Consider the following 21,896-nt stretch of genomic DNA (forward strand, 5'->3'; position numbering starts at 1 on the left):
TGTGAGTTCAGTTCTGTTGAAAAAAAAAAAAAGGAAAGAAATAACAGGTTTTTCTAATTTAATTATGAAAGCCTGGAATATTATTTTCTAAGATACAAGCTCTAAAAAAAATGAGCTAGTTATACAAGCTTACATTACTTTTGATCAAGTCTTCAGAGATGTAGGCACCAGTTTTAATTTGGAAATCTAACCTCCAAATGCCAGCTTAAACACATATCAGATCTTAAATCTTGCTTTTTGGCCCAGTGCTTTTTTATGTGCAAAATAAAATGTTACTGCAAATGTGGTTACTGAATTCTTTTCATTGTACATCTAAATTAGAAGCTCAAAAGAATTCTGAGACACAAATTTCAGAGGCATTGTTAATAGAGAAAGAGCTCAAAATACAACATAGGAAGAGACTGAATGCCTTTCTGATGATGGGTTTAACAGAAGTGGGATGAGAACAATGAAGTGGAAAACCAAGTAGGCAGGAACTAAAAATAATTTATATGAAAAATTTGGGAATTTACTAGTTGGAAATGACAGAGGAGGCAAAAGGACTAAAACGATGAACTGATGGCAGATTAACTGTATGTTATCACTGTTATGAGGCTGTAAAAGGACAACTGCTATCCTAACAAAAGGGAACAGGACAGGTACCGCTAAAAAGAGGGAGGCAAGTATAAACATTAGTGCTCAACACCACTGTAAGACAGTTATAATTCATATTATACCTTTTCAAGCCGCTGATTGTGGGGGAAAGAAGTAATGAGAAGGGTACTGCAAGTACACAGTCTGAAGTAATGCTGGAAAAATAACTTTTTTTTCTTTTGTGTGGCAAAATGAAGGGTAAGAAGGCATATGAGTATATTCGTAATTTCAGCAGGGATAAACAGTGGAAGGAGGCAAAGTGCGAAATAACAAATGGATACATGCTACAAATAAATTAAGGCTGAAAAAAATCAGATTTCCAGTTAGAAAAGCAATGAAATTTTGAAACAGCCCATGATAGGAGTAAGGGGGGCAGGAAAAAACAAACAAACAAACGAAAAACAACAACAAAAAACCACACCACAAACTCAGTTTATCGACAGAATATAATATAGTTGACTCTTATGGTCTATGACTGAAGTTCAGGTGCTTAACTTGAAAAATTTAATTAGATGAATAAAAGTTGGGAAGAGGAAAAAAGAGAGAGCAAAAGGACTACAGCAACACAAGAGTTGCAGAGCTGATCACAAGACAGATGGGACCTACAGTATTTAAGATTATTAACTTCTCATTTATAAGGAAACATGTAATACATAGCAGCTTTTTGCCAACAAATGCTTCGGTCTGCAAGCTCAGAACTTAGCGTTACTAGCTGATAGGCAGCAATTGTCTCTGACTAGCTGACAGGGGTGTAATTATTCTCTATCTTCCACCTCTTGTTACAAACCTTTGAAAAACAAAGTTCCTTAAAACTAATGACATATACTAATAAGCATTTAGTCAGGATATTCAAGTCCCTCGCATACTGCATTTATGAAATGTTCTTCACCTTTGTATTCACGGTATACGTACACCTGATACCACAGAACACAAACTTGCACTTTAAACATGTTTACTTCATTTTCATGACACTGAACATTATGGATATATAACTAAGAATTTTTTTGCCTGTACATAATATGAAAAGCATGGGTTCCAAAATATAAGAAAACCACTTGTTTGAACTAAAGATTCGATACATATACCATTTACGTGGTCACAACATTTCCTATTTTCATCCAGTTGCAGTCATTATATACAATTGAAAATAAAAGGCACGTTCCACATACCAAGATGCAAATGAACACATATGCAAGCTCTCTTACAAGTACAGCACATCCACACTGCTGCAAGCAGTCACTCTTGCAGCTAAGATAAAATTTAGTCAGACTACCAGCCACGACTGTGCATTTAAGCCTGTCAAGCCTCAGAACCATACGTAAGCTTCACAGAGCTCCAGGATAGCTGGGATTGGGATCCAACTGAAATACAAAGTAAAGCCTTTGTGGTGGAGGGGTGAGGGGAAAGACAACTACTGTTTTAGCAGCAAAGATTCGTTGCACATATCTGTACACAGAGACCTCCTACGATACCTGCAGAATTTAAAAAGACAACACGCTGTTCTAGCTGGGTGGGTTAGAAAATAGTTCTGGTTACTGATTTACCAGCAGCACATCATAGCGCTATCAAATGTCATTTGAGAAGAGAAATCATAATTGCAAACTATGGAAATTATCCCACAGAAGGACAATGTGGGTTTCATTGACATAGCAGCCTGTCTTTTGCATAGAGGAATACAAAGGACACTTTGTATTACTGCAGTTCAAATGAATCAATATGTTTATACACGATTCAAGCATGACAACGTCTAAAATATGAGCTACTCTATCAAATTCACAAATACAGTAAAGTATTACTTCACTTGTGGGGATGCAAGTCATATTATTGTAACTTCATAACATGCAATATAGATAGAGGAAAAAGCAATTTAACCATGGACAGTTTGCTCCTGATTTCTGAAATTTGTTTTAAGATTTCTGGGTATAACTACATCTTTTCACTACTTCTGAGTATCTCCTTCTGTGTGACACTGGAATGCTTCCTAAACTCTGTGTCATGGCAACACAGCCCATTGCTATAGATCAACTACGATACCCCACATTCAATGTTATTCAATCGCTGGAGCATCAGGTAGAAGAAAGGAAACTGGAAAGGAGATGAAAGCACAAGTTTAAAAGTACCCTGCAGTGGTATAATACTGCCTTTTGAGAAGTATCCCGAGACACTTCACAAACTCAAACCCATGGAAGACAAATTTGTGCCTTTCTAAAACCTTCAGGTACTACTAAAATGCAATAAGTTTCTCATTGTACACAGCTTAGAGAAGTGGCATTTCCCTGAAGTAGTGACATCAAGCAGCACCCAAACAATCATCCTAAGCACCGAACTCAGTTCTCTGCAGCTGCCAGTCCAGATTCCAGCTTGTTCAGGACCCATTACCACATCCATAAAGTAACGCGCATGGTCTTTAAAACACAAGTGTACGTCTGCCACATCATATGCAAAATAAATCAGTGGGTCAATGCACGCTGGTATTCTCGTGCTGCATTTATTTTAAGTGGCTTTCTTACCAGATGAGCTACAAAAGCAGACGCAATGTCAGGGTCCTGCAGGCACACCTTGCCCACGACCCCATTCCACTCCCGCAGCTGTCGGCCCCCACCCCAGTACTGTGATAGCAGCGCCGGTCCCAGCTCCCCACAGCCCTGCCCTGCCCGGCCACAGGGCCATGACCAGCATCAGCCTGTCCCCGTCCCCATGGAGATGCCCAATGCCCCAGCTGGGACACCCCCGGCTGCCCTGCTCCTGGCAGGGGTGGGACAGGCCCTGGCTGCCCACCCCTGCCCAGCCGGGTCTCCTGGGGACCCCCAGCACCCCCCGTACCCCAAACTCAGGAGCTGCTGGACCTTCCAGGGCCCCAACATACAAAAATGAAGAAGATGGATATTAGTTAAGTGCATGCAAGGAATATTTCCTAATAGATTTTGCTCTCTAACATACGATTTAATTACCATCTCTGCCATAGAGAAAAAGGCTATATAGTTGCCAAGACTTTTGAAAACAGAAACACAAAGTTAGACTTCACAGAGGAGCAATTAGAGATGGATGATTTTCAAAAATATTCAAGATTGACAACAGCAGCAACTGTGTGTCCTAAACGCTTCCAAGAACCAAATGTTTACATAAAAATTGATTTAAAACCTGACTTTTTATCCTACTATTTTTCAGCTTCCTCCCATTGGACAGAGGTTTGACAGTGACTTCCTTCCAAGCTGTCAGAAATCGTACTGCTGGAGAGCAAGATGTGCTGCTTTGAATGCCTTCTCTACCTCAAACAAAGAGGAACTTGTGTACTTTTAAAACAGGAAGAAAAAAATCAATACAAATTCTCCCTTACGCATTTACCTTTCCGTACGAAGCAAAGCAACATGAGAAAGGCATCAGTCTCAATATAGAATGCAAGTCGGGCAACCACAATAGGTGGTCAAGAGCTTCATGGATGCTACTCCTGAACAATGACACGCATGGACTTTGCATTTAAAAGCTCTGAAATACCATTAAATAGCAATCCTTGGAAAACTCTAAACCCACTAGTGGTCTGTTGCCCAAGGATGTTTGGGAAAAGCAGAGGAAGAGCACGGAGGGCTGTACCAGAAGGCATTCTGATGCTGCAGTGACACGGAGTAGGGGCCCCCCAGGGTGTAAGCACAGGATGATGGCGAGGCAGGGGGTATAAACCCAAATCACAGTTACTACTTACTGAAGGAATGCAGCCTTGGGAATTTGGTAGAACCAGCATAAAAAGGAAAACAACGAACAAATATCTCACATGTGTACAACACCCTTCTATGAGGTGCAAACACAAAGATGAACACAGTTAGGGATGCCGCACCTCACCGCTGACCCTCGGTGTCCCCAGCAGGTCCCCCCTCCTCTCTGGCAGGGAGCAAACACTGCTTTTTGGTTTGTCGTTCACCACATTCTGCAACTGCAACCCAGCAATCATACATAAAGTACTATCTTTATGATTTAATTGGGTTAAGTATGTTAGGATTTCAAAGAGCTCTGTGTGTGTGTGTGCGTGCTTTCTGCTCCAGCCTTCCCACATGACAAAATGATTGATACCGCAGCAACCACTCAGAGTAAATGCAGACATAACAGATGAGGGCAGCATGAAAATCCAGGAAAGCTGTAGAATCTCCATCATCAGAGGTCTTAAAGCAGAGCAATGGTTTAGGTGTACTCAGTTCTGCTGTGGGCTTTTTATGATTCTATAGAAAAGAACTTAAATGTTACCTTAAAACCAATACTAATAATTTATAATGAAAAGGAGACTTGTAATAGAGCTGAAAAATGGTGGAATACCTTAGTGCTGTCTAGTGATAAGTAGTTTCTGTTATTACATTTAACATATTCAAAAATGAGATCTATTTTTAAATCTAACATACCAGTATGGAAGAACTATTCAAGCTATAACACTCACGCATCAGCACAAACTTCACCTTAAAAAGTTAAATAGCTCAGATGTCCAGTGAATCAAAAGGTCACTGGCCATCACCAGTAGAGCTAGACCCAACACAACGACATTTAGAAAGTATTAGACGATGACTGGGGGCAAACGTTATTATTTCTTACATACTTCTTAAAAATTATAAAATATATAAATAGCACCGAAGATAAAAACTGGCTGTCTGCTGAGACTTGAGGTACGCAGTGAATTAACTAGTTAATCAACTGACCCTGCAAATTGCTGCATGAAAGTCATTTGCTCAGTTTGGCTGCACATGGAGTTAGAAAGCTAACCGAGCAGTCCGGGGCACTCAGAACTAGAGATTACAATACTCATAGTGCACAGTACTAAAACTGGCCTTTTAAAGTAGCAAAAAGGGATCTCACTATTAACTCTATCTTTTGATCTGTTTACCAAAGCTCTGTTTCATACAGAAAATATTACTGGCAAGTTTGTTCTGGAAAAAAAGAACTAGTGAATTAAACAGAATTAAGAAGAAATTTATGAAAAAAGAATATACTGCCCCACATGTTTAAAAATCTTTAATGCTAAATGCACAATTGCTGAACAACAACAGAGCTGCGGCAAACTCTAATACTGAAAAACACCTATATACTTTACTACTTTTTTAGGGAAAAACACCCAAACAACAATTATCTTAGGAACATCATAATTAGAAAGCTGATTCGAAAAGGCTCAGTTTGCATAACTTACCAATGCCTTCATATTTTATTATGTTTTGCACAAATGCATAGAATTATGCTCTTTCTTATCCACAAAACTTGAGAAACATGTCATGCAAGTTAAGAGTTTCCTCGATCTAACATGAGATTTAGAAATTTTTTTTTGCAAACTACATGTTAGGATGGCAACTTTTTGTTTTTTTCAAAATGTATATTAACAAGAGGCCTCATTACAGACTCTTTATTTCCTTTGTGCTTGTGCATAACCTTTTCTCTTACATGGATTCAGAATAGCCCCTTTTACTTTAAATAGCTACATTTTATATTAAAAGATGAAGCTACATTGAGAAGAAGTCATGATTAAATCACAGTCACCAAGCACATCTCTGCTTAACCTTGACCACTTTTAAACCATAAATAAATGCAAGAGAAAGCAATCAAATAAATGAGTAGTTCTATGGCAAAGGTTTCTCTGTTTGGCTTTTTATAATTATAAACTATTAGAAAATGAAAGTATGCTGCAAATTGCAGTCCTTTTTGTGCTCTTTTTACTGCTAATTCCATTGAAATTTTACCATGTTCTTTTCTCTTCTTCCTAAAAAAAAAAAAAAAAAGTGCAGAAGAAAATATGATTGCTCTGTTTTCTTAGGAAGAAAATTGTGTTTTGACATGCCGCTCTAGTACTGGACAGCTTTACTGAATTCAAAAACCTGCCTGCCTAAAGATGCACAGGTGCCTGCAGCTCCCGTTACACTGAACTGGAATCATATAAACCTAGAGATAGATCTAAAACCTTCAACATCACGTCAGAAAGTCACAGCATTAGAATGAATCTGAGAGACAAGCTCAGATTTTAATTTGACTTTCATCATTTGTCTGCTGAAAAAGGGAGGTTTGCAAATCTCGTCTTGTGAACTGAAAATAATTTTCAAACTACTCATTAAAATGCCGGTAACAAATAGAGACTTTACTTTCATTTTACACCATAATACAAATTACTAAACATACACAATTTCTCTGAACTGGGTTTAATATTAAGAATTATTATAAATCTAATGCATTTTAGCTCTCACCGTGATAGAGTTCACAAAACTGATGAAGAAAACTTAAAAGGGTAACACTACAATAAAATGCATGTGAAAATACAAAAGCTTAACTACATATAGACTTGATCTCCCCAGGGTGGGCATCTGAGCAACCTGATCTAGTGGGAGGTGTCCCTGCCCATGGCAGGGGGATTGGAAGCAGATGATCTTTAAGGTCCTTTCCAACCCAAACCATTCTATGATTCTATGTTTCTATGATCTGTACTGGCGTCCTAAGAGACCAGTTGCCTGGAAGTTTGCAAATGAGTCACCTAGTGAAAAATTCCCACCTCACAAAGAGGAAGTAATTATAAAAAGGGCATAAGTTCCTTGCTCATCTTAGTTCTGAGTCAGTACTAGAAAAGAAAAATTTCAGACTGTATTCTAACAAACTAAATCAGAATACTGGTAATTCATTAGCTAATACACAACGCCCTAATACCCAAGGAACTAGATCAGACGGCTAGCAATATTCTAACCTAAAAGTCAGACTGGAAGAATTTTATAATGGGTAGAGGGTCAGTCAAGGCTATATATATAGTTATACAAGCATACAGGCAAAGCTAATTTGGAATTTGTTTCTAAAAGAGCCTAGAAACTAGGGGAAGAAAAGCACAATGTTCAGAATCATAACAGATCCCTTGATCATCTCCTTTTTTGCCCACGTTCCCACAGGTGCGTGCAGAATGAAGCTGCATTCGCCTGGCAGAGCGTGCAAGAAAGAAGGCAGAAGGAGCGTGCTGGAAGTGGACAAGGACCACTGAAAAAATTAGGCGATTCTAGCTGGAGAGAAGCATTAAGCCTGTGAAGAGACACTGAGGAGAAATGATAGTTCATAACTTCTGTTATTTTAACTACTTGTTCATGTATAATTTAACAATTTTTTTCCCTGTACTTCTTCAATGAACTGCAGGCGTCTCTAGATTTGTTAAGTGACTGCAAGGGTACAGTTCTGGCTCTAGGTAAGGCCTCAGTGCATAATTAAACAGAAGCACATAGTACTAACACTAATAATTCACTGCATTGGAGTATGCAGTTATACAATAGCCATACCTAGTTTTCAGCATCTGCGGAACAAGGGAAATAACCTAATTTTACCAATAACAAGATAGCGTCACCAGGAACTGGCGTGCCTGAGTATGAGACAAGGAGCTGGAGTACAAAGCAAAAGCTGCCCGGTGAAGTACGTGCTTTAATCAGTTGATCTCAAAAAAGCTTCAGTAAGAGTTATCTTTCAAAGTCATTTAGCTCACACAAGATTGGAAAGAATACTTTCCCAAGTCAATAAACTAAGGCAAAAGTATACCAAAGTAGAACCTCATGGTGCCCAACACAGCTGAAAAGGGGCCCTCAGTGAAAACAGCAGAAGTTCACCATCAATTCGAATGGAGAAAAGATTTCATTCCTAACATCAAATAGTGTGCTCATTTTCTCTAATCGCATTGCTTCCTTCGACTTTCATACCTGACAGATTACTTTCTGAAGGCTGTTAGCAGAGACAATTTACTTAAAAATGAAAAGCCATGTGTGGCTTGTGAAATGTTTTTGGGCTCAGGAAAGTGCAATAAAAAGGAAAAACTGACGCTAATTTATACACTGACCTTACAGTGCATTTTTTATAAATAATTAACACTACAAATGATGTATATATATCACAACAAATGGGTATTTGTCTAGTTATGAATTAACCAGTAATAACAATGAACCTGTTGGGCCTTGGCATGAAATTAGTAAGTGGACGTGGCCAAGAAAATGCTCAACCCATATGTTTTATCTCACAAGCTCTAATTGCAGGCAATGGGAGTTCTTGGGTCTTCAGCCCACTTGAAAATCGTGCCATTTATCACCTAAATAACAGGTAAAGTATATTTTAAATGTTGCTGCAGTCTTTAGGGAAGACACAAAACCTCTTATAATATTAAAATATAAAAAGTTTTACTAAAATGTTAGTCAGAATAATAGAAAGGTAAGAAGATTCAATAAAACAGGGCAATTGCTATATACTACTACAAAAAAAAAAAAACAACACACAGCAAAGGGATTTTTATGTTTAAAGGCTTGACTCTAAGACTCATCATCATCCATTATAATTCTATAAAATAAGTTAAGGCAGCATCTGGTACAATCTATATAGTTTTATAGCCAAGCATACAAAAATGCTTACAACAGTTACAAGATCTCACAATAAATGAAGCTGAAGACTCTTTACTTCATCTACCAGCACACATTTAGAAAAACAAAGAAAAAAGCTAGAACAAAAGAGGAAACCAGAAGCACATCCATTTTTTTTAATGACTAAATAATACTTTTAAAGCATTAGCAGATAGTGGGAACTGCGGATGCACAGGAAAAGGAAACATTTCACAGTCATTTTAGTTTAATCTCAATTAGTTCATAGCCATAAGCAAGGTGATACTCAAGCAGTGACCGTTTCAAACAACTGTTTGATTCTCCTGAGGCTAAGTTTATTCCCAGATCCACATCTCCAAAACATGTACAACTCTGAATAATGGAGCAGTGGTTTGTTTTTGGTTTTTTTTCCTTAAAGCCATAAATTTGCAAGAATTATGCAGAAAACCATGTAATTTAATACAATAGAAACTGTAGCAAAGTACAAAAGATATCATATAGCATCATTGTCATGATTAATCAGCAGTCACCACAGAACCACATAAAATGTGACTGCTTTTTGACAAACTAGTGTAAAGGGGTAAAGAAATTTTAACTTGCAATACAATAACTTCTAAAAACTTTCCTATTTCTGTCTTTAAAGAAATATTAGTGCTGCTCAAGGAAACAACAACTAGTACCCAGCTCTTCTACCTCTCTAAGTAGAACAACCTTGTAGTAGGTAACTGTTCCAGAGACATGAACAAATTCCAGACAGGACTTGCTCCAAGTACAAGTTGTGGAGTGTGAGACTTCACAGCCCCAACAGGGTGACCACTGTTCTCCTGCTTATCTTCTGCCAGCACAATTTGCTAATTTTCCTTTTGCTGTTGGACTTGAAACCATGCAGACATCATAAAAATCAGACCGTATTGCATTAAGGTGCACATCATTAGAGACAGAAACGAACACAAAGCTCTCGATCACCAATAGCACCAAACGGGCACAGGTTGACAGGGAACCTCTCTGAAGCCATTTGCAGCTCATCCTGTTGTGGGGCTGCTTCTGTGCTTCCCATAGCAGAGGTCAGAGCAGCCATAGGGCCACCTGGAGATAATCCTTCCAAACGCTGGGGTAACAGGAACAGAGTGGCAGAGATAACAATCCTTAACGCAAATCCTCATCCCATAAGAAATACCAGAAAGTGAATGATACTAATATTCTAATTTCATTGCTCTTTGCATACGAAGAAAAGTGAACAGAGCAAGGCTCTACTTCAGGACATCTTCAAGTCCTAAAGAGCTTGCAAGGTAAACAGCACTTAAAAGAGTGATCTTTAATTACATAAATAATGAGATTCTGTTCTCTTTTTTTTTTTTTTCATTACAACTGCAACTCAAAAAGTGGCATAAAAAGTGGCATGATCTAGCTAATAAAATACTTAAAACACTGGTTGTCTTCTTGAGGTTTTATTTTTCCCCTGAATACTTCCAGATCCTAGTGTGTCTTCTCATGAGCCTATTCACTTTGCAGTCAACAGAAAACTGCCCTAAAGTCAGATGTTTAAATATCTTTCATTTTTCTATGGAAGTTTCAGGTAAGTGTACCTTTTGGAGGATAAGACTTGAAGGGACTTCAAGAGGTCACCTAGTCCGCCTGTCGGCTTCAACTTGACAATACTATTCCCAACAGATAATATTTTAACCTGAAAGTAAACTCTCCTGTTTCGCAGCTTCCCAAGAAAATCTATCCCAATGCTTAACTCTTCTTGCCATTGGCAAGTCTTCCCTGATGCACAGCACAAATTTGCCTTGCTGCAATCCTTCCTAATGTCTAACCTAAATCTCCTTTAAATCAGTTTGCACTCATTGCTTCTTATAATCTTCCAACTTCACAGAAAGAACGGTTTGTTACTCTTAAGGCAGAATTTTACCCACTGAAAACTCTTATCATGCTAGTAATCTCTTCTATAAACTCAATAACTCTGGTCTTTTCAGTACTTCTTTCTAGGTCATATCCTCTAAAGATGCGCTTATTCCCTTTGTTTTCCTGTAGACCCACTTAATTTGGCCTACATCTTTCCTTGTGTGTGACTGCAATTAAACATCTAGACTTTGGAATACCATATAGCCTTGTGTCACGTTAGAAAGAAGTTGAGATCCAAAATATACTGGTCTATTATAAATGCAATTTTTCACCTGGTGGATTAACACAATCTTCTACATTCCTCCTTAGGGTCAAAAATTATAAATCACCCACATGAAAATACACATTAGTACAGCGTCTTCTTTTAGCAAATGTTTCAATAGGTATCGATCCATTACAATATTTTTTTCTGGTTATTTATATGTTAATTTGCTGTTTGGATAGATTTCAAACACGTTACTCATTGCTTTTCACAAGACTAACAACAATTAGTAGGAAGATCTATTGTTCTGACTAGCATTTACTTGTGAGCTGATGTAGTGCCAAAGGTAAAATATAATGAATAGGCAGATTCATTATATTGTGTTGGATTTCTAGAACAGGCATAAAAAGCACATTTAGGCAAATAATCGGATTTTGTTATTAAACAGAACCTTCTATCACTGTGGGTAATAAGTGGCAAGAGGATATAATTCCTGAGCAAAATAAATCTTTGCTGAAATCCAGATACTGGATGGAATAGATCCCTGGCTTGGATTTGTATGAACATACACTACAGTTGGCCAGTCATACTCAGCTGAGCCACCGATTCCAACTGGGACATCTAAATACTTCCAGAAAACAAATACTGTTGTTATCTTTAGTTAAGAAACTTGTGTTGCCTCTTTTCTTCACAAGATTACAAAAAGTTACTTTCAAATATATATGAGGAGAGAATAATTTTACCTGTATTTTGACTAGTGAATTAAAGACATTTATCGCTCACCGATACTATATTGAACTCATGACCTCTAAATACAACATTGTTTTTTCTGATCTCCCCTTTCAAATTTAGCTTAAAAAAATCTCAATAGTGTGTCTTGTGTTTATTCCAGTTTTATATTTGATACAGTATATGCCCGCTAAGAAACAAGAATAATAAATATTAGTCACCAGATCTAAAAAGCCTGCACTTTTGTATGATGTGACTCACATCAATCTATAGTACTGCCTTTAGGAACAGGTAGTGCTGATAAATGCTGAGAAAGGTCAATAATTCCTCACTTGTGCTCTTGGGGCGTGAAAACAGGCAGTCGTAAAAAGGCTACTGAAAATCTGTTACTAATTCCTTTTTTCAAGTTGCTCAGTCGGGAAAAGTAGGGGGTTTATACCATCTATGGTGCGCTTCCCTATGAAGATATACACATCTTTCATTTTCATCACCCAAAACCAAAGAGTTTATTTCAAAACTACCTTTAATGGGTAGGAAAACTGTCAGACTCCCCCTCTTGGTATAGCCCGGCACAGCAGACGCCAGACAGAGAGTATCTTTCTCGCCTCCCTGAAAAGAAAACTATTGAGAACTTTTGTCTGCATAGCTTCCTTTCGCTGCTATACTTCTCTAACCCTATCTTAAAAAACAAAAAAAAAAAAACACAAAAAAAAAACAAAACAAAAAAAAACAAACAAAGAACCCTCTGAGAATACCAAAACTTTTCAAATACAAAGCTATTTTATCTGAAAGCAGGATGTTCTCTCATTTTTCTTCAGTCCCATTGTGCCACATACTATCAAACAGCCACTGAACTGGGTCTTCCTAATTTTATTTATTTGCCATAAAGCTATAAAAAAATTGCAAAAAATCCTCCCAGACTGGTTACCTTTCACACAGTCTTTGCTTGTGCAGCACTTATTCAAGCTTAGGGGTTTTTAACTGCCAAGTCTGGTTTCTGGATGGGAAGAGAAACCTTCCACTTCGCCTTCTGTGCCTCTCTCTAGCCTGATGTGCTGCTCTGATAATCTCATTCAGATTTGCCTCTCCACAAACCCGGAAAAAAAAATAATAAATGTATAGAAGACAAACGGGAGAAAAGAATTATACTACAGTATGTTAAAAGCAATAAACCCCTCAAAAGCAGGTAAATTTGCAGCTGGGACACACTGTCCTCAACTCAGTTTTACTATATATAGGTAACATATGCAGCACATCTGGTGAGCGAGGTATCTCACTGTTTTGAGACACAGGTTAAGCATAAAAGGGCAAACTGAAAAAAACAACTCTAACATCAACCCAAACTTTTTTTCCCCCCACATTCTTAAAGAGCAATTCTCTTTCTCGCTTTGTTTAATCGTTTCAAGTCTTTCTTCTTTTTTAAGCGTTTAAAAGATAAAAGAAAAAGAAATTTTTAAGAAAAGCTGGCGATACTGTCTGTGTAATAAGTCACATTCAAATTCTTTCCAGGAAAATTTTCAGGACCAAAGTCTCAAAAAGTTTTAGAAGATAACAAATCCCTTCCTCAAAACATTTTACACAGCAGTAAACATTAGTTTTACCAACTTTATAGAGCTACCAGATGATATGAACACAAAGCTCTGCAAAAAATATCTTGGGTATATTGTCAGTAGACATTTTCAAACATTAGCAGAGGAACAGCAGAGTTGTTCGAGGTTAGACAGCTAAATAGAATAACGTTCCTTATTATTTTCAGTGTCAAAATGTACACCCTAAGATCTCAAAAATATGCATAAAGCTTTTTACACACTTTTAGAGCAGGCTAAAATATTTAAATCTGTAAAAAGTGACAGAATAAAGATATTAAGTATAAACCTTAGCCAAGTTATTATGTGTAATATATGCATTCTTTTAAAGAAAGTGCTGCAGTATTTTTGCTATTGTGACACTAATTCCTCTAAATGTGTTTGACAGAGAAGTGCCAACAAGAGCGTAACCAATAATTGCTAACTTTTGCCTAAGGCAGAAAAAAATGATAATTATGAAAAATGTGCTAAACAGAACCCTATTCATATATATAAGTATATACTAAATCTGCACAAGTGATGCTTAAATTCTGGTTTATAGCCATAATCATCTGGTTATAAGAGAAGCATTGGAATTCTCTTGTCTCTACTTAACTGCTACAGCATATCAACAGAAAATCACCCTATTTTACACAGCTTACTACCAAACATCTACCCAGCAGATTAAGAATGTGGTTTTGAGATCTGATTACTCCAGTCCTCTACACTTTAAACAAGATTCTTGAGACTGAATCCATGTTTCTGTGTAGTCCCTCTCCAAACAAGGCTCACACCACTCTAATCTCATAAACCAATCAAAATATTAAATCGCCCTTGATAGATAAGACATTCTAGTCTCTTAATGAGCGATTGCAGGATAAACAAAGCTTTAAAGTATATCCAGAGCTGTAACAGACCCTGGCTACGATATATACATACCCTTGAAAAGTTACTCCCTAAATGCATTACTTTCCATGGGATTTAAAGACACATTTAGAAACTGTATCCTTTACCTTTCCCCATCCTTTCTGTGTCCGAATGGTTAAAATGTTCTACTAGGTGCAAAGGGTACTTGTCTGGGGGCAAAGGAGTTCCCACGATTAATGTGCGTAACATCAACTCAGTGTTTTTCAGCTCTCTTTGCATAAATGTGTTAAACAATAATAGATCATAAATTATTTAAAATCAGACATGAGCAGTGAATGTAATTCCTTACTTTTAATTCTCAATGGTGCACGCAAAGAAATTTTTAGATATTTCAATTTTTAACTCCCTTCCATACTGACTGCAGCTGACTGGGGTATGTTAAACTGCTCTGCAGGAAGATCAGACAGGCATGGGACTGCAATTATACACCACAATACCCTTTTCTGGGTTCACAGCTCTATTCATCTTTAGAAACACTGAAGGACAGATTGGACATAGGGGAACGGATTAGCCACAGGACGACCTGTATTTCCACACAAAAGCCTAAGTGTGGAAAAATGGCACCCTGTGTCACCCATTCTCCACTTCCTGAAAAAAACATATTCATGAAAATAGACATTTAAACAGCTCTTTCCCACTCATCTCAGAACAAGCATTCATTGTTTCTTAACACCATTTAAACGGCAGTAATGTAATGCTACCACTAACCTGCCTTAATTCAAAAATGTATATAAAAATATTTAAGAATGAAGACAGGGCTACTTAGAAAAAAATGTAAGTTCAGCATAGCAACTAAAATGAAAAATTAACGGTGTGAAAACTCTCAGCTGACTGTTGCAACACACAATCTTATATTTATGACTGTGACTGAAGGAGGATTTGGTTCTGGTAATAAGTTTCAGCTGGATGTAATGAAAGTTCTACACACTATAGCCATGCAGTACAACTGAAATTATAAAAACATCTTGTGTTAATAGGTGATAAGAGTTTTAACGTAACAGATAACATCACTAATTCCAAGTGAGTAAAAGGAAAAGGAATACAGAAGAAGACGTGTGGTAATTACATCATTTTGAGATGTTGTAAAAAGTGAAGATTATGTCAGTTTTCTATTAAGACCTGCCTCTGGAAAAATAATAAGCAGTAAATATTACGAAACATGCAAAAATTGAAAGAGCATGCCTTAATAAATTAAGTCAGACCTTTAATTAATTTTACATGTCATTCTTCTTAAATCAATTGTCTTGCATACAAAAGAGATGCTTCGTGTATGAATTTGTATCGTCAAATTGTCTCAGGAGATGCGTGCTATCAGCTAATCTGATCAAGCCAGGCAAACTGCTGGCTTACTTGTTTCTTCTTTGGGACTAGAGGAAATTCTCCTTCTGCACAAGAAATAACCAAATGACAATGTCCAAGCATTTAACCGAGGAACTCGACCACACAGCTGAGTTACAAACAACAAGCCCATGTAGTTCATTAGGCTCCGATGGGAAATTAATCTTTTTGCAAGGAAATCAACAGTCTAACAACGTCGTGTGTAATGAGACATACCACTCCTAACTTTTTTTGAAATTTTAATGTAAAGGGCTAACTCTGATATGAGACAAGAATTTCAAATCTTCTGAAGGTAAAGTAACAGCCACCTCACATGTATTCTTCTTTATACATATTTACTTAGTAAACTAATATGGTAAGCATGTGGTTAAATGATTTGCTAGTCCTTTCCTCGCACTTCATTCCCCTGCTTTCTTTCTGAAAATAATTTAAAAAAGACCACAGGTTTTAAACTGAAAAAGAAAGGAAGTGTAAGTCTTGTTTTTGCAAACTGTTTACAATATACAGCTTAAATCTTCTGTTATCTATTTCTCCTTCTCTTAGATGGCTGTATTTGAACATATTATGCTTAAAGCAATTATTTTTTATTGGATATTTTAAAAGTTCTTCATAAAGAAAAAAACTCAGTTATACCATGTAGACTTTCAATCAGTTCCACTAAACTATTCAGTGTCATTATTGAAGTTACAAGGAGGAATACATACACTGCTGAAGTAATTATACGAAAGGGGTCAAAATGCTATTGTGGAGATTAGCACCCGTCAAGAAAAGGCTGACAACCAGCCCAGTACACACAATCTGTATTTCCAGTAACTATATAGTTCTCAGTGTTCAACAAAGCAGAAATCTTTTTTCTTTCTTTTCACAAATATAAACAAACCAATGCAATTAAGTTATCCGACAAGCTCAAGAGCTTCAGCTTCCTCTCTGCAGTCCACATTAAGAGTGGCTATAAATGCTGGAGGAGAAGCAATGTAAAATGTGTTAAAAAGCTCGGTGTATGGCCATGGTTTCTGTTTTTATAAATTATTTTTCTAGCTTTCTACTCCTACAATGCAAGAAGAAATATTTTAAATAAAACAAAATGCTTCTTCCTTTGTGGGTTATTTACAGTAACACAGGTCTCAAAATCAAGCAGTGAAAGACTGAATGAGAAAAAAAAAAAAGGCAGCATAATGGCAAATACTGACAAAATAGCCTGAAATGACTGGCAATATTTCATTCTGCAAAATCTCCTCCAAACGAGTCACCTCATTAGACAGATATATAAAAATACACTAGTCCGAGCATTTTTAAAAGATTGTTAAATAAGTGACTATGTGGGAGGCATTGCACACGATGCAATTAAAGGGTACGTTTCTTAAAGGAGAAATCTCTGGCACTGGAGATATCTGGATAACGCTTCTTAATTAACCAAACCAGGCAAATCAGTGTTTATTTATTTCAGAAAAGATCTGTGAAAATGTACAGCCTCGTGCTTTTTTTTGGACTGGCACTAAATTAAAAGCAGCGGCGATACTTCAGTGGTTGCAAGGTTGTCGCTTTGCCCAGTCTTGAGTGAAACTTTGTCCCAGTCACATAAAAGTTTTTTTTCCCCTGCTTTGCGCAGCCAGCACTCCAAGAGGAGCTGGGCTCCTTCTTCCGGCTGCTATAATCTCGATTATCTTACAATGTTAAAAAAGAATAAAAGGTTTCAGCAAACCCCCCATATTGTTGTGTTATATTTGTTAACACTGCTTAAAGAACAGCACTGGGCTTTCCCACACACCACCAAGTAAAATATATATGCATCTCAGGATTCACACTCGAATCTCAGACTGCAGTTTGCTTTACAAATAAGCAGCAGAATCATTATTGTAGCACAGAAGGGAGAAAAAGAAAAAAAAAAAAGAGTAATTTTCTGAGGAAAGAAAACAAAAAAGAGCAATACAAGGGTTACTCCGCAAGAAAATTCCTCTATTCACTTAATCAAACCTATTTTTTTCCACCCAACTCACTTGGGGCGGGGGGGGAAGAAGAAGAAAGCCTGACACGCAATCCAAACTATTTTCTCCAGTAAATTGTAATCGCAATTTTCTGACAACAAGGTGGAAAAAACAGGAGCCTTGGAACCATGCAAAGGCCTCTTCCAGTTTTGGGGCAACGAGGAGGAGAAGGAAGATGCTGAATGCCCAGGATTTGCTCTGCCCTGCCCTTTCCATAGAACTTTAGTGCCATCTATTGAAAATGTACTGAATAAGGAAGAGGGAAAGGATGCCTATTGATTTGGTATAAAAATAAGACATTTACTTGTTAAGGGTTTTTTGGTTTATTAATACTCCCATGATGACTACTGTTCTGTGGTCATCTGATAGCAACAAATATTTTCTATACGCTATACATGCCCCATAAAGAAATGAAACATTGGCTAAAACACTGAATACAAACATCATACAGATTTTATATATATATATATACACACATTTACCAAGAATGTAAGTCTAAAGCTACCTATTCTCTACAGGAACAAAAATGAGAAGGCTTTAACGGAAAGGAAAAATAGCGTGGAAGCACTGCTGTAAATAGAACATACTGGAAACAGTAAAAATAATTAAGGCACCTCGTAAAGACCTTAGTATTAAAGAACAGGGTATGTAGACATGCAGATATAATTACCTTCTTTAAGAAACTGTGAGTGGATGACAAATATAAGAAAACAGCAGATCGCTGCTCCTGCTAGTGCCCATAAAGCTTTCAAGAGCTGCATCTCGGTCTGAAACTCAGTAAATACCCAGAAAGTCACACAATGAATTTCCACAGCGATGCATCAACGCTTCCCTCTTGTGCGCCAGGCGCGGCGGCTCCCGGCAGGGACCCCACACTCCCGAGCAGGGCGGGCGAGCCCGGGGGCTGCGGAGGAGGGGCCGGGGGGCTTCACACCCCGCGCGGGGGCAGCGGCAGCGGCAGCGCCGGGCTCCTCTCGCCGAGGCGGCCGGCGCGGGGCCCCATGAATCAGCGCTCCGTCTCGGCGGGAGCCGCGCCGAGCCGCGGAGGCCGGTAGCGCCGGGGCCGGGTTGCGCAACAGCGCCCGCTGCGCGGCGGGGGGCGCGGGGCCGGGGCCGCCGCTGCCGCCGCCGCCGCCGCCCGCTCAGGGCGCGCCGCCGCCGGGCGGCGCGGGGCGTGCGGGGGCCGGGCCCACCCCGCCGAGGCTCCGCGGGAGCCGCTGCAGCATCGCCGGGCTGCGGGCGCCGCTCGCTCCTTCGCTCGCTCGCTCTCTCCCTCCTTCTTCGCTCGCTCGTCGGGCCGCCGCTCCGCTGCTCGCTGCCACGGCTCGGGGAGGAGAGAGCGAGCGGGGAGGGGAGGGAGCGGGGGGAGGGAGGGATCTCTCTTTACTGCAACTTCTCCCGGCTGGCGGCAATTTGTTGCACCCCCCCCTCCTCTTCCTCCTCCTCCTCCTCCCCCGGCTCGGAGATCCTCTCTGGTGCGGGGAGGGGGGAGCCGGGGGGGGGGCGGCTCAGTTCATCCCGCCATCCCCGGCAAACGCGGAGCCGCTTGGGGGCTCTTGCAAAGATCGCTGGCCGCCCCTCGGGTTCGCACCTCCGCCGCCGGAGCTCCGGGAGCTCCCCCGGGCGCCGCGGCCGGCCCCGCTCCGCCGCCTGCCCGCGGGGTCGACCCCGTCCCGGCGTCGCTCCCCGCCGCTGGCACCGCGGAGCGCCCTGCGAGCAGCTGCGCCGGGCTACGGCGAGAGCGCTCTCAGTCTACAGGTTGATGCCTCCGTTGCAGCCATCCCCACGGAAAACAAGAACGCAAACGAAAGAATGCCATAAATCAAAAAAAAAAAAAAAAAAAAAAAAAAAAAAAAAGAGGCCAAGACTGTGATTTTGCTGCCGCCCTCCCACTCCCGGGGAAGGACCGAGCCGCCGCCGCCGGCTGCCGTAGAGAAGCCGGGCGGGGGGGGCGCGGGAAGGCCGGGGAGGTGCTGCGGTGCGGAGCCGCTCCGCGGGGGCTGCGCGCTCGGCCGCGCCGTTGCGGGACGCGCTGCAGCCCGGGCCGTGGGCAGCGACGCCGCAGCGCTCGGCAGCCGCGGGGGCCGCCCCGACGGACGGGGGCTGCCCGGTGAGGGCACCGAGCTCCGCGGTGCGGGACAGGGGGGACAGCTACGCGCGGCAGGGTGCGCGTATTTGGGCGGCGGAAAGGGTTGCCTGGGCCGGCTGCCCCGCGGACGCGGTACGGCTCCGCGCCTCTGGCGTTCAAGCACCGCCGGGCTGCCCCGCGCAACTTCCGCGACGCGAGCCTGGCCGGCACCTCGGGCTGGCGGGGAGCAACCCCGAGTGCCGCGGGGAGGAGGGCGGACCGCGGCCGGCGCGGTGCCCGGGGAAAGCAGAGCCGGGCCGGGGCAGGTGCGGTTCGCAGCACCCCGGGAGGCTGCGGGCGGGAGGCGGCCGCAGCGCCGGGCGGCCTCGGCGGCACGGGGCGACACGGCCCGGCGGCGGGTCCTCCCCTCCCTGCAGCTCCGCGACGCGCTGAAAGTTGCCGTGGTCCTCAGGGCTGGCGTGGATTTACTGCGCTCCGTTAGCCATAGGCGGTAACGCACCGGCGGCCCATGCGTTACCCAGCGTTAGCCGGGATAGACATAAAGCACATCCGTAGTTTTGAGGATATAAACCAAGGAAGGCAACACTTGGTTTGTTTGTTTTCAAACCAAGCTTGTTTTCATAGCTCTTTGGTTACATCATGTTTGCTTTTTGTAAAAAAACAAAACAAAACAAAACCCAACAAACAAACCCTTAATATTTAATTATTTTCTTAATTAAAAAAAAAAACAAACCCCTAAAAAAAAACAAAACAGGGAGGGTTTCCAGATGCTTGGAAGCACAGATTAATAAAAGACTGGTATTTTTTATTGGACAAACATCTCCCTTGTTCTTGACGTTATGTGTTAAGTTCATCCCTGTGCTTTTTGGGTTTCCACTGATAGCGCAGAGAAACATTGAAAACAACTATCTTTTGAATTTTAAACTTCACACGAATCCCTATAAACCCATTTATTGCACTTACTGTATTTGAAGATTACAGCAATGCAATGTTAAAGCAATGTCATAGCTACACTAGAGATATTCCACTGTAAATCTTTCATTCTGAAATGCACACTTTGATGAGAAATTGGCCATGATTGGGCTCAGTTCAGGTTGGGTTTTGTTTGTTTATTTGTCTTCTGGGTGAAAGAAAAAAGTGTCAAGTAGCTAAAGAAAATTCACACACTTTACACTTAACCAAAAAAAAAAAAAAAAAAAAAAAAAAAAGCCCTGACATAGCAGCTTTTAAGTCCCCAGATAAGTGGATTTTGAAAGTGTCTCAAAGTTAAGCGATTATGCAGACCAGGATAAGCAATGCATATCTTTCAGCTTGAACATGCTAAGTTTGGAGAGGAATCCTATGAAAAATTTCACATATTACTTTCTTTTTGACTAAAAAGCATGTGAAGACCCACTGTCAATGGGTCACAATCCTCAAATTGCTTGCTCCTTTTGAGGTGCAAGATGATAGCCCTGCTCCCATTTTAAACTAGTCTTACTTCTTTGAGCTTCTGAATTAGACAGAATACTCCTGGGCTTCTGTGGGCTTTGGATCAGACCTTTTTGTAAGCAAGACATCAGGATGCGGCACTGTGCTTCCCAGCCACAGGGGAGTCACTCTACACGCACACTGGTGTAAGTGGGAGCAAAATCTGGTTCAGCGCTCACACTGTACAGAGATATTTAGTCTCATAGCAACAAGGGATTCCAGAAGACTTCCCATTTGAGAGGACAGTGGTACCTGGCAACGCTGCTTGCTGAACTAAATATGGTTCAGTGTGTTTTCTGTATTTTCTAAATAGCTTTGGACCTTTCAAATAGGGGGAGTCCTATTCAAAAACCATCCATCTTCAATTTTCCCACTTGTCACCTGCATAAAGATTTATAAAATATTGAAGATACCTCAAGTTACCAGCATAGACTTCTCTGGAAGACTTTTCTGAATAAATTGCACTGCCAAAAATTGTCCCCTGTCTTTCAGCCTATTAATATTTGCATCCCCAACACCCATCGAACAACTTCTAAGCTGCTTAGGCCAAGAGAGATTTACAGAACTATCTCACTGTGAATTTTCAGGGTTTTCCCAGAGCTCTGACCTCATACATCTCCAGCAACACAGAGGCTGTGGTCCCAGCAGTAGCTCCTGCCAGGGAACCACTCCACAGGAACTCTCCCAGTTGTGTTTTAATGTTAA

The 21,896-nt window shown here is 40.5% G+C and overlaps 1 protein-coding gene across 6 annotated transcripts in view; it reads right to left on the reverse strand.

The window, feature by feature from the left end:
- TAFA5 (TAFA chemokine like family member 5) overlaps nt 1–21,896 on the reverse strand; it is a 444,786-nt gene that overhangs the window by 301,452 nt on the left and 121,438 nt on the right. The window contains exon 1 of one of the 6 annotated variants that reach the window (XM_063323375.1): nt 18,303–18,734. The exons of the other annotated variants lie outside the window; for them this stretch is intronic. Coding sequence (XP_063179445.1) covers nt 18,303–18,393 — 91 coding nt within the window. The 5' untranslated portion in view covers nt 18,394–18,734. Of the gene's footprint in view, nt 1–18,302; nt 18,735–21,896 lie in introns of those variants that run through there. 6 annotated transcript variants of the gene reach the window in all.

Source organism: Chroicocephalus ridibundus, chromosome 1 (genome assembly GCF_963924245.1).
Source record: "Chroicocephalus ridibundus chromosome 1, bChrRid1.1, whole genome shotgun sequence".
Lineage (NCBI taxonomy): Eukaryota > Metazoa > Chordata > Aves > Charadriiformes > Laridae > Chroicocephalus > Chroicocephalus ridibundus.